The sequence below is a fragment of the Leptonotus elevatus genome, chromosome 11 (genome assembly GCF_054856555.1).
Source record: "Leptonotus elevatus isolate MCC_2025b chromosome 11, RoL_Lele_1.0, whole genome shotgun sequence".
NCBI lineage: Eukaryota > Metazoa > Chordata > Actinopteri > Syngnathiformes > Syngnathidae > Leptonotus > Leptonotus elevatus.
This window is the reverse complement of record NC_141249.1, coordinates 15,706,016-15,733,329: the sequence shown is the minus strand read 5'-3', so window position 1 is coordinate 15,733,329 and position 27,314 is coordinate 15,706,016. Positions and strand designations below refer to the sequence as shown.

The window sequence follows — 27,314 nt, the reverse complement described above, 5'->3', positions numbered from 1 at the left end:
TCAGATCTGCAGACAGAGTGCGGCAAATTGGAACACAAATCCAGTCTGAAAACTATTGGCCAGAGGCTTGCAGGAGTACCCATTGTGGACCTCTAAAGTTTTAATCTACTAATTAGAAGATTTTTCAGTCATAAATGGTCAATTAAAAAGGCTATTGTAAAGATGTCCACATAGCAGCTTTAATTCAGCGATTTTAGGAGCAAAAGACTTAATACAACAGATTTTCACATTTTAGCTTCTTGGTTAGACCATAAGCTGATAAAAGACGCCTGTTCAGTTAGTGGCCCCCGGAGGTACCCCGTGAACTTACACATGGACGCTGTCGGTCAAGTTGTGTTGACTGCTTGGACAAGGTCAACAGCTGAGCACGGAATATGGCTTGTTTCACTCAGCTGAGCGCAAGGGTGATGTCATAACCCTCAGTTTGTCTGCTTCACTCACACACCGTTTAGATATTGACATGCAGGACCACTGCTTACACTGCAAACAACAGCGACATCGTTCTCACTGACAGCTCAAGTATTTACTCCCCTTCCTGCCGAGTGTCTCGGCTGGAAGGAAGCCAAATCTAAGATCAACAATAAGGCACAAATGTGAGATGTAGGAATGAGAAAATGGGAAGTCTTTGGAATGGTGACGTCACTTGTTTGACTTCTCTGCTTTGGAAAAGCAACCGAGCGTGCAGTGCATAGGCGGGGGAAGCCCTGAGCATGGCCGGTCTTGTATGTGCTTTGAAATTCACCGCAATGTGGCTAGTGAACAAAATGCCAGAGTTCTTGCCGACTTGCATTTTCATCATAGCAGAAGTATCTTAAATCTTGCTGGCAGGAAAGCAAACCTCATTTACTTGGGATCCCTCAACAAATGGTGCACCTTTTCAATCTCTAAGTACATAACAATCCCGCCCTCTTCCCTCCTTTGATTCCCCGTCTTCCCATCTTCCACTCGAATCTTCTTCTTCTTGTCTGACTCGATTTTGTTATAATTAGATCCTTACTGTCTGCTTCTTTGTTCACCTTATGTCACTCAAGTCTTGCGGTTATTCTATTGAATGTAGCCTCCTTTTTTTTCAGAGTAATCCTTCAAAATCGCCATAAAGATTCGGTATTTATCCCCATATTAATGTTTTTGTACAGAACCCAGCTAAGGCGGAATATGTACACAACTGTGTATTTGTCTTCAAACAGCGACATCTCACATGCTTGTTGGACAGTGACAAATTGTTTTCAACACAACCGTACAGAAGAAGTGAGTGTCAGGTGTTAAATTTCACACTTGGCATTCCCTTACACACAGGCGTCATCCCTGCACTTTTCCGACTCTGATACTACCTCCAAATGCAGACCGTTGCTGAATTGACCGTTGGATGTCTATGTATAGCCACAAGCGGAATAATAATTTTGCAAACAATTTTAAAGGGGCTTAATGATAGCTTGAGTATGATTTTATCGTCTTTGTTTTTTGTCGTAGGTAGCTGTTCTGTATACAGGGGATCTGAAAGAAAAGTCTACATACCCTTTTTCAAATGTCAAGTCTTTACTAAGAGAGAGGACGTTAAAATAAACGACTGAAATAATGTGGTTGTAAAAGTGTGGACACTTATAATTGACGTGGCTGTGTTCAGGAACAACCAATCACATTTTTACAGCACAGGAACACAGTAGGAGATCACAGTTATGCATAGAAAAAGCTCAGACGACCGGTTGTGATGCATTTTTGACACTCCCCTTAAAAATAAGTGGCATGTGAATTATTTTGTTCCCAGTTTGTAATATTGATTACGCATTCGACTAATCGGGAGCGGAATGAAGAAGAGCAGAGACATTCACGCACACACAAGCAATGTTACATTGAGTCATTGGAGTGCCACTGTATTGCCAATATTTAAAACGGATGACATCAAATGCAGTCGAATACAGTACTTCAAGAATATGGCATGCAATGTGAAAGCACATACAGTATAAACATAAATATATACATAAATTAACATGTATACATCCCAATATTTTTAATTAATAATAAATAAAAATATTTTGAAGTTCTTTTGTCAGTTTTAATTTTGCTGCTTTTACTGATGTTTCAGAGTTTGGTCGAGGTGATGTTTCAGTACCGGTATCGAGGTAATTTATGCAGGTATATATATCGAAGTAAAAATGTTGGTATCGTGACAACACTAGTATACAAGCTACAGAGCTGGTCAGCACCTGTGTAAATGTAAATTGCGGGACAGCAGTGGGAAGTTTTAACACCTGACTCTCATGTCTTTCGCACTGTTGTGTAGACATTGTAACGTGTATATACTGATCATTGTGTGAGATATTCCACCTTTGCTGGGATCTGCGTGAAAGGCAAAAATATGGAAAAAGGTTCGCTTATATGTTTATATGCAGACTTCCTTATATGGACGTGTTGCAACTTGTCATAAGGCTCATGTGATAAGCAGTGACTTTGCTGTTTTTATATGGAGAACAGCTGCAAAGCTTCATGACAGTCACACATTATTGCATTTTCATGTCGCATTAGCCAAGTGTGTTACGTTTGCCTTATTTATTTTTCCATGAACTAATTCCGCTGGTATCCACTGTGTGGGACAGATTGGTTGCTAATGATATGCGCCGCCTATCATTCATCCCACGGCACACAAGTGCTGTAATTTACAGCCTCAGCGTGCGATACAGCAACTTGCTTGTCACATTACGTTCTTTTGATCAAAAGATTGCCCAAGCGCTGAAGGGGAAAAGACGGCGTGTGACTGCGTTGGGAAACCAGGGCAAAAGTGGAACATGTGAAAGGCTACTTTTGTTGAGCAGCACATGGGTGGAGAAATGACACGAAAAGCATGAGCCTTCACATGCCCTTCTGGAAGATATTTTGGAAAGACACACTTGCAGAAACATGCATGATGCGTGGCATTACAAAAAATACAAAATAAATTAGGATTTTAAAGTGAGAGTGAGGCAGGATTAGCGGTTGCATGGATGCGTTGGCTGTGTGCTGCAGAAGGATCTAGATTAGCATCAGAGCGGTTGGAATTCAAGCCTTATCTCTGTGCGGCAGGGCCCAGTCTTACGAATAGTAGATGAACCAGCCTCGGGTACACGTCTGCCGCTGGACAAGTAACACTGCAGCCTCTGTTCCGCTCTGCTTGACAACTCGATTAGCATGGTGCTGAGCTCGGAGGTGTCCCGCTTAGCACGAGCCCAGCACACTTTTCTCACATTCTGCTGGAACAGTATGCTTGCTCAAACCCACATTAGACCTTTTTAGTTTTAATTAAGGATGAAAATTTTATTTTAAAATCCCATAGGACAATGTAAAGTGAACTGTGAAAGTGTTGCCCACATAAAATATTAACTACAGTGGTGATGCGTTTAATTGTATTTGTTAGTATTTTAAATTAGGGACGCACGATAATATCGGTGGCCGATAATTATCGGCAATTATCGACCAATTTGACGTCATACCAGTAAACCAAACTATAATGCCAACTCCCAAATAGCCACTAATTCGCTGGCTAACTGTTAGCTCGCGGGCTAACCATTCACCCACACGCTAACCCCGGGATAACTCCCAAATAGCCGCTAAAAAATGGCTACTAGGTTAGCCCGCGAGCTAACCGTTAGCTCGCGGGCTAACCATTCACTCGCACGCTTACTCCCAAATAGCTGCTAATTAGCGAGCTAACTGTTAGCTCGTGGGCTAACTGTTCACCCACATACTAACCCTGGGATAACTCCCAAATAGCCGCTAAAAAACGGCTATTAGGTTATCTGCAGGCAGTTTTTATTATGTCGGCCATCAAAGCAAAAAAAGAGGCAGATGCTGAATATCGGTGCTGAATATCTGCCGGACCGATTATCGGTCTATCCCTATTTCAATGTATTTGTACATGTTTGACTTATAGTAGGATTTGAAAGTTAATTTTGTATTCAAGTTAATTTTGTATTCAAGTTAATTTTGTATTCAAGTTAATTGACTTAATTATTGGTTATTGACATCAGCATTTTCTAAATGACTGGTTTATCAGTATCGGTTGAAAATAGCATTATCGTGCATCCCTATTTGAAATCATACCTTCCACTTTCCTAATTGCCATAAATGTATATTTAAAGAATAATAATATAACCACACTATTTGCAGCAGGGCTAAGTCCCTATCCTACATGAACGTGGCATTTATTGTACATACGGCCAGACAACTTCTTACATTATTTTGGAGTCATGCTGTTTGGATTCTACGACTGCTTTGTTTGACCTTTAAGGCACGTTTATCCCAAATGGGCTTAAACTACAAATTGTTTGACTTTAAAACTGAAGGATTTAGAGTAGGAGGAAATGCCAAAATATATCTTGTGCGCCACCATTTATCAGCCCATGACTTTGACAAAAGACCCCCTCTTCTAGTAAATGCGCCTGAGGTAAACAAAAGCTTTCTCGCCACAGTTTTTCTCGATTAAAAATGACGGTATGATGCTTATCTGTGTGTTTCCACCATGGTGCCTCTGCAAAATGATCCATTCCAGTGTCCATTTTTTGTGGCTTTGTTTACACATCTGTCGCAGCCAGACCAGCTCAGGGGTGAAATGGGATAGTGACGACTCACAGCTGATGAAAGAGGTAGTTGAAAGTTATGTGTCCTGGGGGCGGTGTCCCCACCCACCCCCCACTTCTACCCCACCCTTCCTTAAATTAAGAACATGCACCGTCTATCACCCTTAAGGCAGCCAATCAGAGACTAGCACAACTCAGGAGAGCCTGTTTTTCATGCCTGATCTTGCCCCCAAGAAATTATCCTCACACAAAGAGAGTCCAATCAAACGACGATGGCGGCGCTCCCACGCGACGGTCCGCAAGTCTCTTCTGTAACATCAGAGCAGAAAAATAACACCCATGTGTTTGTGTGTTTACCACCCTTGCCAGGCCCCATTCCCACACCATGCAGTCATGTTTGCATGGATAGCCCCAGCGTCTTGTCCTCTCTCACCCGTCAGACATGTTCCGGGGAACTGTTGAGTAATGCGCGGTGATAATTAGTCTAGCATATTATTTAAAAGGAGTCTAGATGATACCCTAAGGCTTCGTGGACTGGGGAGATCGCCCTCGTGATCTTAACTATGTCGTAGTGAAATGTAGGACACTGCTTTACTGCAAGCATAACCTATTAAGTAGCTGCTTTCATACACGTTATTGTCATTTTGCAGAGTTCTACGGCGGAACTACAAAGAGGCTTGATTAACTATACAGGCAATGTTTTAATTAACATTTTAACAGTCTTAATTGTCATACAACTGCTTGGATCAAACTAAATAAATTAAACCAAAAGTGCTCATCCTTTGAAGTCACTGAGGCAACAGTAAACAGTTTGTAGCACGATACTGACACACGGAATTAGACATGGTCTGGTATCAAATGGTATCAAATTGTTTAATTTTTTTATTTAAGCTTTATTTATCCAGGTAAGGCAATTACGAACATATTCCTGCAGATAACAGACATCCTCGTATGATAAAACAAAAAATATAGCAGTATCACATTACATAAAATATGTATTAGGCCGCCTATGAAATGTTTAGGTAAGTAATATCTTTTATCCATTGAACACAATTTATTTTCTTTTTAAACATTTTTAACATGTGGTGCATTACCAAAAGAAACACTAGAATTTTTATAAATTATATCAAAATGTAGTGCAACAATAGAAGTACTTATTTCGCAGATAATGACTAGCTATTAGCCCCTTTTTGGAGTTAAGTCAGAGCTGATGTTAGCCATGCTAGTAAATTTGTAATCTGCCTCAGCAGCAAGTATTTATTCCACCAATTGTAGACACACTAACTCTTGTAGCCTTAATATATTAACGTTACCTTGAATGTGTTGAAGAGTGATCTCTCACAGAAACATGATACCGTTTTTTACATAATGTGTACTTCTGTTAGCATCTGATCAGTAATTTGTCTATGTCATCTGTATGTCTAATTATAATGCCAATGTACTAGTCTACTAAAATGTTTTTTTACTCCAAATTATTTAAGTTTTGAAGTGTTCATTTTAAGGTTCCACTGTATTTTCTCTTGTCAGCTTATTGTCCTCTGCTGATTTCCATATTCCCCGTCCCCCATTACTTAATTCCTATCTGGCCACATCCATTTTTATAAGCCCCCAGGGGCTGGAGGCGGTGCCTGTGGGAGGCTAGTTAGAGTGCATTCATGCTAATGACTTGGGGCTGTTAAGGGAAGGCAGCTATGGCTAAAATGGCACAAGCGCTCCGATTTTTAGAAGTAAATGTCGAGGTTGTGGGACTAAAGATTTTTTTTAGTCAACTATATTGTGATGAAAGCTGAGTCCAAGTCGATTAATCAATGACCGCATTGATATTTTTTCAGCATATATATATATATATATATATATATAATATGTGTGTGTGTGTGTGTGTGTGTATATATATACATATACTGTATATACTGTATATATATCCTTGCCCATTCCTGAAGTATAAGGCAGAACTCAAAACTCCTCTTCTCCACCCACAGGATCTGTCCTGCATCGATGACCTCTCCACCAATTCCCTGTTCTCCTCTCCGGCCGACTCATTGTCCGAGTATGCCGACGCGCAGTCCTTCATCAGCACCGACCACCTGGACACGGTTCCCACGCTGTGGGATGTCAGCACGAGTACCACGGCCGCCACCACACCAGCACAGAGCCAGCTGGAGGTCAGTAGATACACGCACGCACAAATGTATTATAATAATAAGGCCGGTATCAGCCCAAACTCGCCCCTTCCTAGTTGCCACTCACCTGTGAGGCACACAACAAATTGCATTTTCCTGAGTGAACGCCATAATAATCACCCCTTCATATTTTTTGTCTGTTTTTCCCATCCATTTGAGTTTCTGTTTCTTGATTGAATGTTTTTGTTGACAGCTAAAAGGCTCCAGCAAGTTTCAGGGCTTGGCCAGTTTGGATGATATAACCGCTATAATCAGCACACCACCTTTAGGAGGATTTCAGGTAGTCACAACAATCTGATGTAGAATTTATACTAACCCTCTCTTTATCTGTGTGCACCTCTGTGAGTGGTTGCTCTCAAATGTGCACACTTGAGCATAAAATTGACAGTTGAACATCACTATCAGCTGATTTTAGTCTTCTTGTAAGAGTCCAACAGATTCTCATCCATTGTTATTTTATTTTGTCATTTTTTATTATCGCAGATGATGTAAGGATTGCATAGCATTTGCAACTGCACTGAGACACCCACAACTACAAAGCAGTATTGAGGCCACATTAGAAAGGAAAACAATACTGAGAATAAAGTTGATGAATAATAAAGCCGTTATATTTTCAGAAAAATTGGTTGAAATACAGATTTACAAGGGGGAAAAAATCAAGGCATTACAATTTTATTCATGTAATGTTTAAAATAATTTCTGTTCTGCCTTTTTTCTTTACAAATCCTGTCTTTAATCTCATAGCTTTATGTTTTTTCCCTCAACATTAGTTTTATTCTCTCTCTTTTTGTCATGACTTTTTCCTCTCAACTTTGACTTTTTTTTCTAATTTTGCAGCTCTATTCTCTTAGCACTTCATTCTTATAATATTATATTTTTTTGTAATGTAACCGCTCATTCCTATAATTTAATAACAGTTTTTCTCATCACATTTATGCTCGCTACCTTACTTTTCTCTCGTAATGTTGACTTTGTAGTATCATTTCGGGATCAAATTGATATAACATATAACAAACACAATTTTGTGATCATGAAAGCTGCGGGTTTTTATAGCACTCTTCTCCCCACACGCTCACCTATCAGAAGCGGTATGCTACTCGTGGACAGGACACACTAACCAATCAGCGCCGAGCTGGTTTAAAAAAACGCCATGTTTTTCTACTTCCTGCTTTTAGCTGGTTTAACTCCCATTGCTGTGTTGTCCTACGTTTTCTCTGCGAATCTCTTAATTGTGGCGTGTTAACCTGTCTGGCTGGCTACTAACATTTTATTTTTCTAACTTCACCTAGGCAAAAAGCAACAGCATATAGTGCCGCTTTTGGCTTCTGTTGAATGTTGTCTTTGGTGTTGCCAGACTCAGAGAACCCAGTCACCCCCAGAGGAGGAGGAGGAAGCAGAGGAAGAGGATTCAGAGGAACTGGGCCATGTCGACACGTATGCTGAGTACAGACCTTCCAAATGTAGGTCACTAAACTCGACAGCAAAATGTAGCCGTACACTCCGTTCAGACAAACGGCATTTCTTCCTTTCTCCTCTTCAGCCACTATCGGAATTTCCCATCCCGACATAGTGGTGGAGACCAACACGCTGTCCAGTGTCCCTCCTCCGGACATCACATACACTCTGTCCATAGCTGAGTCTACCATTAACAACGGCCTGTTGTCCGCCCTGCAGCTAGAAGCCATCATATACGCCTGTCAGGTACACAGTCACACGCCAGAGACATCTACCAGAAGTCACTCCCTTTCACTTTAAGCAATGATCTCTCTCTTTTTGTATGGCCAGCAACACGAGGTCATCCTGCAGAACAACCAGCGAGCAGGCTTCCTGATTGGAGATGGGGCAGGTGTGGGAAAGGGACGTACTGTTGCGGGAATCATCCTGGAAAACTACCTTAAGGGAAGGAAAAAATCACTATGGTGAGTAAGCACACCCTGATGAGGTTTATTAACAATGATGGACTACCTAGAATTAATGACTGCAGATTGGCAGGCTCTTTGCGTATAACACAGAGTGAGCTATTCATTTTCCTCATGGGGCAACATGAGAAACTAAGCCTTTTTTGCCACAGAATTGGATGCAGGATAGGATGCTATAATTAGGAACTGTGAACAGCATTTATGAAACTACTTTTGTGTGGCGACGTAAGAGTAGGTGTACATCAAATACTGGTTTTCCATTTGATTAGTTTACTGTATATTCATGACCTATACATTGTTTTCAGACAAATAGTTACTGCAATGACATAACTACTGCATTAGCATAGATTATTGATGAGGTAAGCTTTACGCAAATAGTGGCTATAGAGGGTGTTTGCTTTCAAATGGTGGGGGAGGCCTTCATCTGCCTTCATTTATACAAATACAGTTTCAGAATATTAGTACATTTGACACTATTGTCACGTGAAGCTAGAATTTAAAATAAAATAAGAACTATTAGGAATAAAGTCAGTTTCCAGGAGTGGAATTACAGTTTGACTTGCTATTACTTAATCACTTTTTCCTGTTACTTTGTGACTTTTTGTCTAGTTTTACCATGTAATTTAATGCCTTGTTCCTTCGCAACATTTAAAGAAATTTCAATTAATTGTCATAGCGCAGTCACTTTTTGTAGTAATATTGCAACTTTGTTCTTGTAATTACAGTAGATATTTTTTTTTCTCATAACAGGATTTCTCACTTTTCTCTTGGAACATTCTGACTTCTGTTCGTTCATATGATTTTTTTTCTTGTAGCGTTTTGGCTTGAATCTGGTAAATTATACTGTAATTATGACTATATTGGCAAATTTCTCCAGTAATTTTACTACTTTTTAAATTTCAGTGCGTGACTAATACACTACTTTTCCCAATCTTTATTGACCGCAGTACATAAAGATAATCGCCCAGCACGCCATCAGACAAAAAAAACGTCACATTAAGTGGGTTAATTATCAACCTCCTGCCATCTAGTGGAAGAGCATTTAGTTATTCTGCCTGTCACTGTACTTCACTGGCATAAACAATGATACATTATTGGTGGCAAACAAATAATAATTTTATTGGGAGTCAATTCTCTGCTATACATAGATGGCATCTTTTTGGGAAGAGGTGTTTATTTGTCTAAAGTGACTATTGGGGTCAAATCATTATATTAAGGGACAGCCTCCACTTGAGGAATGTCTCAAATTGCCATGCAAATTTTAATTTTTGAGGATTCTTTGATGCAGTGCTTGTAGTGAAATCTCAAAGATGAGTCGTGACTCAGTATAATGCCATCTTAATTGTAGCCTTCGCATGTAGCGCAGCCCAACAGGATGTGAGCTCACCACTCTTTCAGCCCCAGTCTTCGGCCAGCCGCCCTAAAATTCATGCACACGGGCAACATCACCTGATTTGCATGTGCTCGTACTTGTTCTGTCCAGCTGTATATGCAGAATGACTGATCCTACTGTTCCTGCCCGCAGGTTCAGCATATCCAATGACCTGAAATTTGATGCAGAGCGAGATCTCAAAGACATAGATGCACCGACTATTCCTGTGCATGCCTTAAACAAAGTGAGTGCAGGTGTTAGTGAAGAAGTCCGTTCTTTCTCAGCGCTGATGCAGAAAATGGAACGGAGCAAAGCTTCAGTGGGTGACCGTGTGACTGTGTTGCAGATTAAGTATGGAGACACAGCTACCTCAGAAGGAGTCCTCTTTGCGACCTACTCTGCGCTGATTGGCGAGAGCCAGGCGGGAGGGCAGCACCGCACGCGGATTAAACAGATCCTTGACTGGTGCAAGCCGGATTTTGACGGAGTTGTATCCTTTCATTTTCCAGATGACGCACTCATTCCTCCTCCAACTGCAGTGTGCTGCGCCCCCCCCCCCCACCCACACACACACCCCTCTGTGCTTCCATGTGTTGTTTGCCCTTGACCTGCATTCTCCTCCTCACAGATTATTTTTGATGAATGCCACAAAGCCAAGAATGCCACGTCAACAAAGATGGGCAAGGCGGTGCTCGATCTGCAATACAAGCTGCCACGGGCCAGAGTGGTGTATGCCAGTGCCACAGGTACATAAGATGAAAGGCAATACATTGGAACCCTCCAAAGTGGACCACAAACTGTTCCGTGACTGTGGTTGACTTCCGAGTTGTCAGATTTTGCCATGAGAAATATTGTTAAGTGTGTTAACATTAGGGCCAGGCGATTTATCATTATCGTATAAAATGATATCAGTAAACTATGTGGACTTATCACACTTGCGCTGCCTGTAAACCTCAGGCCAGTCAATCACATATCCTCTTTCAAGTTTGGAATTGAGTGACTGCTAAAGCCAGCCACATGCCCAGGTTACGCAATGTGGCGACGTCATAAATCGCTGCCAATTCCAATGCACAGAAGCTTTCACATTTGTGAGACATCCATTTCCTGGTTTTCAAGTGAGGGAGACAAAGCCGCGAGCTTTGTGCCGCTAAGCCATAGAAATACAGTACACGTAAAGTATGTTGTTTTTTTTCAATACGTTACCATATTTATAAATTAATTTCATTCTGTATGTACCTGTAGAAAAAAATGTATGATAGTTTGAGCCACTTCAATATTATAGAATAAGCAAGGATAAAGCAAAAAGAACATTTAGGATGTGACACATTCAGTAAGTACAGAGAGGTTGTGTGTATTAGACCCTAATGAGTGAAAGGCGGCACCTAACCGGAAATAATGTTAAGTGAATTCATTTGTTGCAGGTTAAAACTAGCAGAATCGTGCAATGTTTAATAACTAATAACTGATTTTAAGTAACAATTTAACATTCCTAACTTTCAGTTCAGTGTAAAAATAAATAGCCACTGTATAATATATCTAATTAACAGTACAAAGTAATAGTTTTTGAAGACAAGTGACATAATGATACATAATGAAACAGAAACAGAAAGATGTTGATTTTTTTTCACCTGTGTGTTGCATGGCGTGTAAAGTGCACATTTACATGTGTACAATCTGTTCCATTTTCTGTGGTTATCACTTATTTGATGAACATCTTTGCCTTCTCTGGTAAAAAAAGGCAAAAATATATTCTGACTAAGAGCATTTTTTCCTAAAATGTTTTACCTCTTTTCAGGCGTTTGACTTCGGATGTTCCAGTAGTACAGCTCAACGTCAATTTTATTTATTTTTTTGTCTGGTCACCCAGGTGCCTCTGAGCCAAAGAACATGATCTACATGAGCCGCCTGGGTATCTGGGGTGAGGGCACGCCTTTCAGGGCCTTTGATGACTTCCTGCACGCCATCGAGAAAAGGTTTGCCGTGTCTGATGTTTTGCAAATGTGTCATAAATCATGAGGTTTTCCTGTTCTTGTAAGATAGCGTCCATTTCCTCATATTGTGGCCAAGGCGGGGCTGGGTGGGTTTTTATACAGTCAACCACGCCTTGTACATGGTTTATATTTGTACTCAAGCGTAAGGTTGTGGGGTTAGACGCGATGCTTTTCTTTGATTGGTCAATACACACCAGACTTTTCCCCATGACTCTGTACGTGCTGTTGATTTGTTTAGCAATAGAGTTTGCATGAGCAATGGAGGCACATCGCAATCAATAACCAAAAGAATGCAATAGAAAAGTTCATTTATTTCAGTAGTTTAATCCCAAAAAGATTCATATTCAGTATTATAAAAATGTATTAAACATTTGCAAAAACACCTCTCAGAAGGCAAATTTCTACCTATATTCTACATTAAAGATAATGTTGATAGTTTCTTATGTAATTTTTTTTCCCATTTACATTTTCTATGTTGAATTTTTTGTTTTCATTGTGTGCAGTTAATCTATACAGTAAGTTTTCTTTTTCAATAGTACTACTGAAATAAGTTTTAACAATATTCTAAGTTGTTGAGATGTGCCTATATATGCTTTTTATTCGCAGAGGCGTGGGCGCCATGGAGATTGTGGCCATGGATATGAAACTGAGCGGGATGTACATAGCCAGGCAGCTGAGCTTCTCAGGGGTGTCTTTCCGCATTGAAGAGATCGGACTGGACAGCGATTTCAAGCTGGTCTACAATAAAGCCGCCAAACTGGTGAGCGTCACAACCCAACCTCATCATCACGTCAAAGAACGCACTTCCCGTTTTGACTTAACGCAATTTCTTTTTTCAGTGGGCGGAGGCACTGCAGGCCTTCCTGCGCGCCGCCGACGAGCTGGGCCTGGTCAGCAGGAAGTCCCTGTGGGGCCAGTTCTGGTCGTCCCACCAGCGCTTTTTCAAATACCTCTGTATAGCTGCCAAGGTTCGCTGTCTGGTGGAGTTGGCCAAGAAAGAGCTGGAGGCAGGAAAGGTCAGCACAAATCACAGTTGAACGCCGAGTCATCAAGTTTGCACAGAGTGTGGAAATGACCAGGCGGAGATTCAGACAGGAGAAAATTGCACATTGAATTTAAAAAAAAAATGTTTATCCATTTTTGTCTGCATTTTCTCAAATTCTGGCTTCCTCACTCATTCCAAAAACATTCATGTTAGTTTGAAGACTCTTAATTGTGACATAGGTGTGAATGTCATATTTTTCTACATACCCGGATGGCGACCAATCCAGGGTGTACCCAGTATAGTCTTCAGATCACCCACAACTGTGTTCAGGACATGTGCTAAACAAAATTGATGTTTTAAATTTGGGATAATTTGTTGATGCATGTTCGTTACTCTTCAACAGTGCATCGTCATTGGCCTGCAGTCTACTGGAGAGTCGCGCACCAGAGAGGTTCTGGACGAGAATGATGGTCATCTTGACAGATTTGTCTCTGCCGCAGAGTGAGTGAGCCCATATGTTTAGTTTTTTAAACATCTTTTCGTCTGTGTTTGGGTGTCATGCAGAATGTGTCCAAATTTAGGATATTAAAGCACACAGCATGCTCATCTACCTGCCAGCACCTGACGAGGAATGTATCTCGAGCTTCTTTGTGTGATCCTTTATAGCTCTTTTTCTTACCTTCAGGGGAGTATTCCAGTCCCTTGTTACCAAGCATTTCCCTTCTGAGAAGCAGCGGCGAGAGAAGGCACCCGGGAATAAGAGAAAACGTAAGACCACATTTGTTCCTACTATTATACTGTGGAAGATCGTCTACAGTATAAATGATTTAAATGTGTTAAGAGGGGAAGTTGTAAAGCCAAACAAAATTCCTGATCAAATTTACCTCAAAAGTCTACAAAAGGAGTGAAAATTGTATAGGTTTATGATGTGTGTTAAAGATTTGTTTAGATATGTTTTAATGTGATTATGGGAGGGGTATTTTCACACTTAAAACAATGAAACAAATGTCTTTGTTTATATTCCATTATCATTATGTATTTTCTGTACATTCCTTTGCTTAGGGAAGTATGTTCAATTTTGAAGGTACCTCTGAATCTGTTTATCCTATGGACAGCATCTTACTTAAAAGTGTCCCCACTGCTCTAATATCCCTCTCATGTAATCTTAGGTAAACCTCGAGGTCGCCATCCAAAGGTACCTAAGCACACGGTGGACAGCGTCGGCATCATCAGCATCAACAGTGACGACAGCAGCACTGACTCTGACGGCATGGACACCGATTCCAACTCGTCTCCGGACTCGCTGCTGGACAACGATGATGTCATTTTTGTCAACCACACAAGCTGCCACACTGGTAGGAGTTATTGTTGTTATTGTTCTGGTTAAATGACTACAATATGTCTGACATTCTCCCATGTGGATTTCCAGTCAGGATAGAGGAGATGAAGCAGGGTCTCCTCAACAAGATATCACAACTGGGAAAAGAACTACCTCTCAACACTCTGGACGAGCTCATCGATAAGTTTGGAGGGCCTGATAAAGTCTCTGAGGTGCGAGTCTGAAACATGCAACAAGTTTAAAATTTGCACATTTGACGTTTTATTTATTAACCAATGTCAAACAGATGACCGGGCGTAAGGGTCGTGTGGTGCGGCGTCCTGACGGTAGCGTACGTTACGAGTCGCGTGCTGAGCAGGGCCTCACCATCGACCACATCAACATCAAGGAGAAAGACCGCTTTATGAGTGGAGAGAAGGTCGGTTTCATTGCATGAGCTTATATTTGGAATTTGCATAGTACCCCACATAACCAGAGGGAAATCTGTTACACTGTAGCTGCAGGAGGTGCACTGAAACGGCAAGAATTGAGACGAAATCTCACAATACCGTGGAGCAAACTACACAACTCTAATTGTTGTTCAAGGCACAGTCAAGCGCATAACTTAGACTCAGTTTTACTACTGCACACATGAAATTGAAGATGATTTGAATGTGTTTATGTCCCTCTGTAGGTGCAGCTGTTTTGGTTAGCAATGGGTTCAAATTGACTTTGATGTTTGTTTGCGTGTGAACAAAAGTTTACAAAATGCTGAAAAATTAATATTTAATTGGATGATATACATCTGCCAGTCCATTGCACGTTCTAAGATGTCATGCTTCACGCAATTTAATGTTCTGTCTTTCTCTCACACTAGTTGGTGGCCATCATCTCCGAAGCCGCCAGCTCTGGAATTTCCTTACAGGCGGACAAGAGGGTGAAAAATCAGCGGCGTCGTGTCCACATGACATTGGAGCTACCTTGGAGCGCAGACCGAGCAATTCAGCAGTTTGGTTAGTCCAAATTTAGTTGTGTTTTTGTTGGCTAAAACAACGCAGGATAAATTTTTTCATTTATCTCACGCAGCGGGACTGTTCATTTTTCATTTGACTGTTTATTACGGACACTAAGTTGTTTTCAATTAGTCAGACAGAAGATCTGCCTGCTCTGTCCATTGCGCATTATTTTGTTGTAGAGGCTCTAATGGATTTATTGTTTGCAGCCGTAGTTGTGCTACCAGCTCAATTAATTACTTCCATTATCAGCGCTTGTCTGTCTGTGTGTGTGAGTGTGTGTGCGTGCGTGCGTGCACGTGCGTGTGTGTGTGATTGATTAATTACCTTTAAAAAATAGATTTAAAAAACTCTACTGAAACAATCAATAAAGCAGATGGTCTTGGTTTAAAACAGGGATGGGGACCTTATGGCTTTTTTGGACCATTTGACCATGCAGTTCTAAAAACAAATAAAACCTCTGAAGAATTGCTATTAAAAGCCCTCAAAGGCTCATAAATTACATAATCTAAAAAATATAAAAAAATTATCATAGTAATAATAACAATTGTAGAATAGCCATTGGAAAGGGAAGGATGGTGGTATAGTGGTTAGCTCCCACTTTCCAAAAACATGCATGTTTGGGCCATTTCAAGACTCTAAATTGTCCACAAGTGTGAATGTGACTCTGCTTGGTTTTTGTCCATATTTGCCCTGAATTAACTGACAGCCAGTTGATTGTGTACCCTACCCTGCCTTTTGCCCAATTCAACAGGCCTAGGCTCCAGCTCCAAGATTGATCGAAAGTGATGTTGTTTGATGATACTGATCCTATCATGTCATCACCTTCTCGCTGTGTCGTCCCTAATATAATTAATCAGCTGTGTCTTAATGTAACCAAAATTGCTTTACATTTAATTAGTTACTCATACTTGTTTTTTGTTTTTCAGGGCGCACCCATCGGTCCAATCAAGTGACAGCTCCAGAGTACATCTTCCTCATCTCGGAGCTAGCTGGCGAAAGACGTTTTGCCTCCATCGTGGCAAAGAGACTAGAGAGCCTGGTAAATATTCCGGCTGTGTATGTGTGTATTTTTTGGACTGATAACACATTGAGTTGCGTCATGGGAAAACCCTGAGTTTCATCCGTGTCATCTTATTGCGTAAGAGAGGTTTACGATTGCAGTTTGCGTCTTCACCCTCGTCACTTGTGAGTTGTGTTCCTTGCTTGGGGCCGAATTTTCCCAACAAGTCACAGTACCAATTTTTTGCTCCCATGCAGAACAATTAGGGTATGTGTTATGGAATTGGTTATCTTGAATAAAAATCAGGCTTCTTACAATTGTGGATGTAGGTCAAAATTTTCAGACTGGCATGTAAACTTACACGTTAGATTCATTCTCAAAAAGGGGACCCCGAACTATAACTTGGGAGTTAACAAAATATTTGCAAAATTGCAAAAAAAATTAAATTGCAATAAATTATATTGTATCATAAAAAGCTGTATACCTGTGTATGGGGAACGAAGCAAACTTTTTTTTTTCAAACCGATACCAGTAGGAGTACTCAAGTAGTCACTGGTACGATACCAAGTAGTGATACCCCTAGTAATTTTGATACACAAAGAACACATTTTGATACACAAAAGTACATTTATTATATTATTATTTATATTATTATATTTATTATTTTGTGTCATCTCTGCCTGGTGCTGATATGTATGTAAACCACTACAAAGATAGTTGGCCCAAGCAGCTTGATTCAGGTGTTCAGTAACTGTCAACACTAATATCAAATGTGGGTCACGGGAGCATACATGTGATTAGACCATATAAGTCACACAGAAAAAAAATCGCACTAAATTGGCATTGGGCACTTAGACCTGGCATTGTAAAATCAGAATTTGACTCTCAAAAGATTTTTCTCATTACTCTTGTCTGGATAATTTACAAGCCAATGGACACTTTCCATGATGCCCTTGAGCGACAAGCCATTTATTTCCAGAGTGACACAGCAGCATGACAGAAAAAGACACACAGGCGGGTGGGCTGGCGGGGACGTCCATTCCAGGAAGCCACCGGCTGTGTTTGCCAAGCATGTTCGGTAAATCCGTGGGTCACATCCCACGTTCCCTGTGCTCAGCCCTTGAAGTGTTTACTCACACACACGCACACCCTTGAAGCCTGCAACCGACCACTTTTGCACCCTGGTTGGCTCAAGATCAGCAGTTAAGACATCCACAAGTTGGACAATGTCTTTGCCGGCTATCTTTCACAACCGTCACCTCCTGTACAGTGTATATTAAATTAAAGTAGGATGGAAAAAGAGTGTTCTCGTCACACTCCTGACTGTGATCTTTGACATGCTTTAATATTATGAACACTATTAAAACAAAAGAAAAATGTTCTGCGGCTGCATAGCGACTAAAACAACTATTTCAAGTCACTATCATAACACTCATTTATGTCACAAGACTGGTAGGCCACAAAATAACGTGACACAGTAAAAATGTTTTCGGTAACTGTGTACAATAAAAGTGGTGACTTCACTTAAAACTGTAGCCTTAGATCATTTTGTGGTGCGCTTGTACTCCCAGATCACGTTGGTCTTCCTGTAATTTGTTTGATGATGCTAATGCAAGCCAAAAAAAAGTTCACGCTCAACCTCTTGGCAGGGCGCGTTAACACACGGAGACAGAAGAGCGACTGAAACCAGAGACCTCAGCAAGTACAATTTTGAGAACAAGGTAGGTTACGGATGGCTGGAAGGAATAACCCCATACTCAAGTGGAAACATGATTTTAATTGTGTAGTTCAGGTCACATTACAGTAGAACCTCCAAAGTGGGGATTGGTTTACTTTTAAGTTGTTATATTTCCCATGGGAAATAATGTGAAGTCAATAAATGTGTTTAGTCTTTCTATACCTGTTGTCATCGCAAAACCTTTATTAGCTGCAGATGCAACTGCAAAGAATACTATAATAAAACTAAAGTAAAACAAGTCATTATTTGCAGTTGTCTTGACATACACAATGCAGTAAACAAACTGAAAAGTTTTTTTTTCTTTGGTGACGTCACACACACAAAAACACACACACACACAAAATATGCTTGTACAGTCAGTCACTTGAGCGTGCAAGATTGTTTGAACTCTCAATTATTATTATTTTTTACTTTTTAGGGCTATTTTTGGTTAAGCTTGTACCACTTTGGCGGTGTTTCACTTTGGACTGTCCGCTGTATTGTAGTCCTGCATTACCCGTTTATGTTTAAGTATGTCTCTTTTCCAATAATCTTGTATTGTTTGATGCCTTCTTTGTAGTATGGTACCAAGGCTCTGGATAAAATCACCAAAGCAATCCTGGGCCACATAGAGAACAGGGTGCCTGTGCCCGAAGGTTACCCTGGAGGTGACGCCATGTTCTTTCGAGGTATGTGGTCAGTGTTCATCAACAATCAAGAGAGCACAAAGCTCAACGTGTTAAACTGTCTTCTTCCCTTCATGTCAGATATGAAACATGGAATGATGGATGTGGGCATCTTTTGTAAGGAGTTACGCTTTGGCAATAATACAGAGAAAGGTCAGTAGTGTACATACGCTCGAGGAGGCACCTTCAAGTCTGTCTGTCATTTGGCAACTTTTTTTCCTCTTGTATTTATTTTTTTTAATTCTAGACTGCAGCATTACCAAATTCCTAAACCGCATCCTGGGCCTGGAAGTCCACAAGCAGAACTATCTCTTCCAATACTTCACAGACAATTTTGACTACCTAATTGAGAAGGACAAGATGGAGGGCAAATATGACATGGGCATCTTAGGTGCACACTTTAGGTTCATTTTGGAAATGCTTCATTAGAAAGAGAGAAAAAAAGTCATTTTGTTTGCCTTTCTTTCATGTGGCCAACAGATCTGGCTCCAGGTAATGATGAGATTTATGAGGAGAAGCAGGAAACCTTCATGACAGTGGGAAACCCTCAGGATGGCCAGGTGGTTCTTTACAAGGTAGGATCACAGAACCTCAACGGGTGTATTGTCATTGACGGTATGTGCTAGTTTTACATTTGAGCCTAGTTAATGTTTTTGGGAGGTGAAATATGGATGGATGGATGGTACATCGACTTCCAAACGACTATGTGACTTTGGAGTTTTTCCGAGATACAAGCTCAAACATACTTAGACAAACCTTGTCTACCAACGTCCGCTAGCTTAATGCTAACACACAATGCTAAAAGCCATGGCTGGGTTAACAAAACTAGCATCGATGCAAGAATTATAACTCTGTAAGAAATTGATGTTTGATGACAAAAACAACAACAAACAAAAATGTAACTCTATAATGTAGTTCTACAAGCTTTGAGCCAATGCTATTACATTTAAAGTTGGAATTCTGCTCGGTCGGAGCAAATTTATCAAATAAGTGACTGTAAGCAAACTAATAACATTGGAAGCTCAAGTTTTGATTTTTGCCCCTACAGATCAGCGTGGACAGAGGTATGCCTTGGGAGGAAGCCAACAACAGGTTTCTCAGTCTCACTGGTACTGACGAGGGGTTCTACCTGTCCCACAAGGTGAGTCTGCATATCATAAACAGTTGCAATTTTAACAGGTTGAACAGAAAAGCTCCCGACTGGAAAAAACATCACTTCTGTTGTTTTCCAGCTACGAGGTAACCAGCCGTGCGTGCTGCTCGCTGAGCAAGGGAGGGGCAAGAACTTCATTGTCTACAAGCCCAACATCGGCAAGCAGACTCATCCTGAAAGCCTTGAAAACCTGCAGCACCGCTATCGGAAGGTGTGTTAGATTTTTATTTTATTTTTTTATTGTGTAATGGTGATTTGACAACATGGTTGTTTTCTCTTCTCCAGGTGACTCCAGAGGAGGCCAAGGACTGCTGGGAAAGCCAGTTCAGCGTCTCCTTGACGAAGTGTAGCCATGTCAACTGGTAACTAGGAACACACACATACACACACTCACCTTTGGGGTTATTCTGGATGTAGAGTGACACTTAATGGGATCCCATGGTGGAGTTACTCCTGTTAGGTGTCTTCCCTAAGGATTAAAAGGCGCATAATAAACATCAGTCATTAAGAAATGAGGCCCAACTCACACGATTAAACACAATAATGCAAACTTCAACACAATCCATGCAAGCAAGCCATATAAGTGTAAGCTGGTATTTGCCATTTGAGGTTTAAAATGCAAAAAGTCAGCGTGACTGGTTTGAGTTGCGTGAAGGTGACGGTCATTGTGGCGTCTCTGCAGGTACGGCAAATGCAAGAAGATCGAGGAAGGTCAGGAGTGCTTCCAGGGCATGCGCCTCCGTCAGTACCACATGCTGTGCGGCGCTCTGTTGCGCGTTTGGAAGCGTGTGTCCGACGTGGTGTCAGACATCACCAGCTCCAACATCTTGCAAATTGTTCGCCTCAAAACCAAGCAGCACAACAAGCAAGTTGGTGAGTGCAAGTTACAGTCTGATGTTGGGAACTATAGGAACTATTTGGGGATATTTTGCAGGAGGAAAGAAGACCATGAAGGTTACTGATGTTAACATCTTACCAGATTTTTTTTTTTTTTTTCAGATGTGAGAATGAATGTTTGTCATAATACTAATTACATTGTAAAAATGTATCTCTACAAGTAAATTTTCAACACCTAACAAAACTTTAATTAAACCTTAAATTGTTTTGTAATTTTTTATTTAAAAAAAACTGAGTTTCAATCTTGAGGCAACATAATGCCACAAGGCAAGATGTGGCGTTACACAATACGATGATGCACCTTAGACAGTGTTTCAGAATTTGTAAAAATAACAAATAACAGACTGCATAGGCACTGACCATTTGTATCGATTTGTGAATTTTTTTTTTAATTGACCATATTTGGTCATATAAGGTTTCCACCCAACAGCTTTAGATGAAAGTTTACATACCATTTGTCAGGTTCAGTCAACCTAAAACATTCAATAAACAACAGACAAGGAAGGAAGACGAGATTTTGATTATTTTTGCTCGCGAGGAGAACGGACAGAAATGTGCACAGATTACAATCTCCTACCCGCTCTGAAAGCCGAGTCCTCTATTTTTAATAGGATGTTCCCTAGCTACACAGATGTTGCTGCTCAAACAGGGAGGGGGAACACACAGCAGCCATCATCACGGATATGAGTCATTGTGCTGATAATAATACAGACGTGTCTTTCTTCGGCGCTGAAGGTTTCAACAGTCAAAGTTCAACAGTTCATCCGCAAAGTGTTTCAGCCGCTCTCTTGTGATAAGGCACAGTTTCTGTCCTGCAGCTGCAGGAGCACCCTACCTACGAGGCTCTGCTCTTATCACAGATAACTCCAACTCACATGATTCAAACAAGGTTATACCGCTGAATAAATGCTTTACAATACTATAAGAGTAAATATGGGATAACTTATATACATTTATTCTAACACCCTTTTGGTATGTAAACTAAAGGTCACTTAATGGCTCAAGAATGCGATGAATCGTCACCTAAATTCACAGGCATAACTCTACTCACGTCAAATTCAATCTCTGAAAATATCAAAACAATTGCCCGAGTATTTTGGATTTTATGGGCATTAAACCTTTTTGCTCATCATACAGTGCGCTCATAAATTTAAGGGTATGTCAACTGTATAATAGGGTCTCTCTATATTGCAGAAACGTGCCAATTAACCCAAATGCGCTTGAACTAACGCAATTGTCACTGTTCCAGGCATCAAGATCCCAGAGAACTGCATTCCACGGCTGCGTGAGGAGCTCGTGCAAATGGACGAAGAGGTGAAGCGGAGGCGCAAGGAGCGCGAGAAGCAGGCCATGGAGCAGCGTCTGGCCGAGGAGCGCATGCGCAAGATGGAGCAGGACAACAAGCACCTGCTGGCCAATCTGTTCAGCCAGAAAGTCATGCCCAACCAGTCGCTGGTTCACAGTCAGCTCCTCAAGCAGAAACTGAACCCGCTGCAAAAAACGCAAGTGGCGGGCATGTCACAGCTGCAGAGGATGCAGGCCGTCTTGCAGCAGCAGCAGCAGCCACAGGGTCAAAGTCAGCTGTCGTTACCGAGGACAACTCCCCAAGTGACTCCTAGCGGCTGGCCCGGCAAGTCGGCCGCTTCCAAGCAGGCAGCGGCGGCGCGCAACGCGATCATCCACGGCTCCAACTTCTCCCAGTTTTACCCCCAGTCTTTCTTACCATCCTTCCCGCAGCCCCTCCCCGTCCATCAGGCGGCTCGCATGTCTTCCCAGAAGACACAGGATGAGATCCTGGACCTGACCGTCAGCTCGCCGTCGCCCTCTCCGGACAGCACCGAGGGCGGGCTGGCGCTGGACGGCCTGACGGGACCAACCCGAGCGTTTGCCGACGACTTCAATTTAGAGTCGCTCATCTCGCAGACCACTCAGCTACCGCCTCCTCCGCCTCCGTCACTGATCCACAACCACCAGGACTTGCTGGATTTATTCGACCTGCCTCTGTCGCCGCAGATGCTCACGCAGAAAGCCAATCCTTTGTCCTCCGCCTCGTCCAGCTCCCCGTCCACCCCCTCCCTCGTCCAAAGCTCGCTCTTTTCCAACCCCCCGTCCTCGTCCTCTCATTTCGCCGCCTCCCGCTTCCCCAACTATCTCCTGCCCCAGCCGGACTCGCTCGCGCTCCCCAATGGCCACTGCAGCTCGGGCGCTCTGGACGTGCGCGAGGCTCTGAACAGCATGCTGCAGGCGGCGGAGACCGACCGCAAGTCCGTCATTCACTACCGCCAGCAAGACTGACGCTTTAACGTCCTCGCTCACTCTTTGTGTGTGTAAGCAGATTTTAGCACGCATCCTCCTCCGCTGCTGTCCGGGCACCTTCTAGTCAACGTCACTGCCTGTCCTGCTCACAATCTTCTCTCAAATATCCCGTAGCCATCGCCTGCTCCCAGTATCGGATTCCCACACCCAAACGTGCGTCCTCCACGGCAGCTGTAACGCAAACGTGACTTTACGGAACTCTCCTGGAGCTGTCGAAACAAAAACAAAAAAGTCCTTTAAGTGATTCGACGCTGGAATCTTTTTTTTTTTTTGTATTATTATTGCTTTATTCGAGTGAGGCGCTAGGTGGCAACAAACTGGAATATACAAGAGGAAGAAATCAAAGCTGACAAAACCGTGAAATGCCTCCTTTTTGTCCGTTTAGTCGCCCCGCCCAACGACGACACGCTCCCCGTCTCTCTCTCTCTCTCTCTCTCTCTCTCTCTCTCTGTCCCTTTGTTTGTGTTCGAGGAAGACGAAGAGAAAGAAAGCAGCAGTCTGCAAACAGTGCCTTTTCTGAGAATCTATAAATGCAGTCTTTAAAAACAAAAACAAAAAAAATCAGTGTAGCCTAATGTATAGATTTGTATTTTAATTTAAATATGGTATATTTGTATTTAACCTTTTTTCGTCCGTTCGTGTTACACTATGCTGGTGGCGGGTTCCAAGGAGAGGCCTCCGTGAAGCCTCAACTCTGTCTATGTTTGTGTGTGCGTGAATGTGTGTGTGAGTATGTGCGCGTGACTTGCAACAACACCAACAAGCATTGTGAGCAGAAGGTATCCAAAAATATCACCTTTTTTTTTTTGATGATGAATTTTTAAACTGACGATACAGAGAGATTTGACTCCTGGTTTGACTTTAAATTTCTCAGGAAAGTCTCACGTGCTTTTGGTCTTGTTGTATAATACAGTGTGTGCGTGTTGGGTTGGGTCATTAAGTATACAGAAATTTATTTTTTGTTGTCTCAAAAAAAACCACCTTGTAATAAGTCTTTTTTTTTTAAGTAGACTTGAATTCACATTTTCTGGTGAAAAAAGTTTGTAATGTCGCCCCCTCTTGGTCAAATAACCCGTTGTGCTCTCCAATGTATTAACACTTTTTTTCTTGTTTTTTAAACGTGATTTTTTTAAAGCCTCTGCTTTAGTCATACTTAAAAAATAAAATTAAAAAAAGTAGACTTGAATTCACATTTTCAGGTGAAAAAAGTCTGTAATGGCGCCCCCTCTTGGTCAAATAGACAATTGTGCTCTCCAATGTAACACATTTGTTTGAAACATGATTGTTACTTTTTCTGGATAAAGACAAAAGCTCCCTTCACAAAATGTCCACATTAGAGCCATACATTTTCCCGCCTCTACCTTTTACACAAAATGGCACCGAAGTGGGAGATACCATCCAGGACAGCAACATTTGCCATATAAGATGCTTGTGTCACTTTATACACACAAATCCCACAAAATGCATCAGAGCTGTACCAGAAAACCCAAATTTGTGGAATATCTTTACACATATGCATAAATTCACACCTTGATCCCAGAGTCGTGAAATAGTAGTGTAAATGGAGTTACAAGTGTGACAAATCCTATTTTGTTGGTCGCGTAAAGTCAACGTGTCTTTATTATTAAACCTGGATATGATTCAAATCCATACAAAAGCCATGAGATCGTCGTCCAAATCTACGAAAAATGTGTGTCCATCCCTCTCCGTGTCTTTTCCCCGTAATCGCGTGTGTTTGAATGGCACTGCGCTCGGTTCGAAGCAATAAAAACAGGAAAGAAAAGTCAGCGGTGAACACGACAGACCAAGTATTGTTTACTGCCACCGGGCGTGCGAGAATCCTCGCTGGCGTTTCATTAATGCATACCACCTTGATATCGTTGTAGTAATAAGAATATTGTTATTTATATTTAAGGGATATTTAGCTGTTCTCCTTGTTCTTTAAGAAGAGTCAAAACGTTTGGTCAGGGAAGACACATTCAACTCAAATCTGCCACCAAATATGTTTGCACTGTCTTGTTTCTGGATTGATTTCTGCTCAATGTCCTTCATGGGGCAGGTTGTTGTTGTTGTTGTTTTTCCAGAGATATACCAAAGTGTTTTGTTGCCCTAAAGTTACCATTCAACAATCTCAGGAAGAAATAAATAAAAAGGTTGGTGGACGGACGAGGGTTACATGAGAAATATTTTCCCCTAATAACAGTGCTGAAACCAACGTTTTTGTACATGTATGTAACATTTGCTCTTATTGGTGTGTTTTATGTTTCAGGGCTGGGGAATCTGTCTGCTATCTTAAAAAAAAAAAAATTGGAAATTTCTGAAAATGTCTTGAGACGTCAACAGGTTTTGGGCTGGGGGAAAATACTCTGGCGAGTTGTAGATTTCCCACCCATCTGTGTACTGTTGCTTTGTGATTAGACATGTTTATGCCTTCATAGGGCAGTGCGTCATTTTCAGTGGTTTGTGAACAATTTTTTTTTGTTTTTCAAAATTATAATATTTTTGCAACAATTATTTGTCAGGTTTTTTTTTTAAACTCCTGCTATGAAAAAATAGGACCTAAAACAATGATCCACATTTAATTCTTTGGGATAGTGGTTACCACCTCTGCTTCAAAGTCGAGAGGTTCTGGGTTCGAACCCCTGCAGTTGGCCTTTTTGCCTGTACTCACATTGGGTTCCCTCCCACATTCCGGAAAATATGCATTTTAGGTTCCTTGAAGACTCTAAATTGTTTATTGAATGGCTGTTTGTGTATATGGGATGTACGTGACTGGCTGGCACGCAGTCCAGGGTCTACCTCCACCTTTCGGGACAGCTAACCCGCAAACCCTAAAGCAGACGCACTCTAGAAAATAGATGGCTAAAATGTTTGCTTGACATGAATCTAGAAGTGAGCGAGATTAAATACCTTCTTTTTTTTTCTGAACATCTCAATTTGCACCATGACATCACAGGAGGATTAAATAGCATTTGAATTACTTGGTTTTACCAAATATTCCGACAACATTCCGTAAGAAGCTTTTTGGCATGGTTTTCCCTTAATACTTCATTAAGATATGTCACGTATAACCACAATGCGGACGTCTACTGTGCGTAATCCATTTACACAGAGGACATGAATTAGCTCATTAGCTCGCAGTGTTTTACCCGACCCGGAAAATACACTGTATCTGGACCTGTTTTGGGCCCCCTGTTCTTTGCATGGTTTTATCCGTTGGTTGTCACGTTGCACTAAGATTGGCACCATCACGTGACTGTCCTCCTTCGTCCAGCTTTGGCTTGTTGTGTTTCTTCTGGTCTTTTGTTTGTTTGATGGATTTGTATACTGTAACCATATTTCTATGTTTCTCCACTGTTTGCATATTATATAAATCACTCAAATAATTTATTGCTAACAACAACAAAAAAATAACAAAAACATGCTACTGATTGTATGTATTTTTAAACAAAGTCTATTTTTTCTGTAAAAAAAAAAACGAGAAAAAAGAGAAACTGTGTTCAGCACTTTTATTCTGGGTTTTTGCTTTTGTTTTCTATATATTTATAATTTAGATCCAAATGTATATATTGTAAAATTTGTGCCTTTTGACTAATTCTTTAAAAAAACAAAATGACAACAAAAAAAGTGGTTTTCTACTCATTAAAGGAAGGACTATATAAAATTGCAATCTTTGTAAACAAATAAAAACTTGAAGATTGCTGAAACTCAAGACTATCTACTGGTCATCTGCATAAAAACACAACATATCTTCCCAAACACTTTCTCAAGATTGTACGAGCCATGACTAATGCAACAAATTAACGATGAGCTCACTATCTGGACTCATGAATCTGCACACATTTCCCATCGTGGCATACCAGTTCCTTCTGCACCAAAGCATTATAGTGATTTTTTTTTAAACAAAAACATTTACTCAACTGTAACCTTTGTTCACCCACTATTGTCTTGAAAACATCCAGACTTTAAATAGACGTGACAAAATGCCTCACAGCTCCAATAAAGTGAGATAATAGGTAGTTTTTCAACACTAGAAGATGAATGTTTATTTTTATTATAAATTTTAAAAACATTAAACAGCATACAATAAATAGGTGTTTTCAAACTTTTCACACTAAGTACCACCTTTATGCACAGTTACACAGTTCGTTTATGTTTGACTGTACATAATGTTTACATTAATTCACTGATTTATTTATTTTCCCATGACACTA

At 41.0% G+C, this 27,314-nt stretch overlaps 1 protein-coding gene across 3 annotated transcripts in view; it reads left to right on the top strand.

The window, feature by feature from the left end:
- Positions 1–26,807, top strand: part of sbno2b (strawberry notch homolog 2b) — a 48,830-nt gene extending 22,023 nt beyond the window's left edge. For 2 of the 3 annotated variants that reach the window (XM_086088868.1, XM_086088870.1), the window contains 28 exons: positions 6,530–6,712; positions 6,924–7,010; positions 8,085–8,190; positions 8,271–8,431; positions 8,516–8,649; positions 10,175–10,265; positions 10,368–10,511; positions 10,650–10,767; positions 11,889–11,994; positions 12,619–12,772; positions 12,852–13,028; positions 13,401–13,498; positions 13,683–13,765; positions 14,167–14,352; positions 14,427–14,548; positions 14,623–14,754; positions 15,193–15,328; positions 16,258–16,370; positions 17,981–18,052; positions 18,629–18,737; positions 18,816–18,887; positions 18,982–19,125; positions 19,215–19,309; positions 19,783–19,875; positions 19,967–20,098; positions 20,173–20,249; positions 20,570–20,760; positions 22,034–26,807. In XM_086088868.1, the coding sequence (XP_085944994.1) occupies positions 6,530–6,712; positions 6,924–7,010; positions 8,085–8,190; positions 8,271–8,431; positions 8,516–8,649; positions 10,175–10,265; positions 10,368–10,511; positions 10,650–10,767; positions 11,889–11,994; positions 12,619–12,772; positions 12,852–13,028; positions 13,401–13,498; positions 13,683–13,765; positions 14,167–14,352; positions 14,427–14,548; positions 14,623–14,754; positions 15,193–15,328; positions 16,258–16,370; positions 17,981–18,052; positions 18,629–18,737; positions 18,816–18,887; positions 18,982–19,125; positions 19,215–19,309; positions 19,783–19,875; positions 19,967–20,098; positions 20,173–20,249; positions 20,570–20,760; positions 22,034–23,079 (4,362 nt within the window). In that variant the 3' untranslated portion in view covers positions 23,080–26,807. The remainder of the gene's footprint in view (positions 1–6,529; positions 6,713–6,923; positions 7,011–8,084; positions 8,191–8,270; positions 8,432–8,515; positions 8,650–10,174; positions 10,266–10,367; positions 10,512–10,649; positions 10,768–11,888; positions 11,995–12,618; positions 12,773–12,851; positions 13,029–13,400; positions 13,499–13,682; positions 13,766–14,166; positions 14,353–14,426; positions 14,549–14,622; positions 14,755–15,192; positions 15,329–16,257; positions 16,371–17,980; positions 18,053–18,628; positions 18,738–18,815; positions 18,888–18,981; positions 19,126–19,214; positions 19,310–19,782; positions 19,876–19,966; positions 20,099–20,172; positions 20,250–20,569; positions 20,761–22,033) is intronic. The other variant, XM_086088869.1, reaches the window with a different exon arrangement.
- Positions 26,808–27,314: the final 507 nt, after the last annotated feature.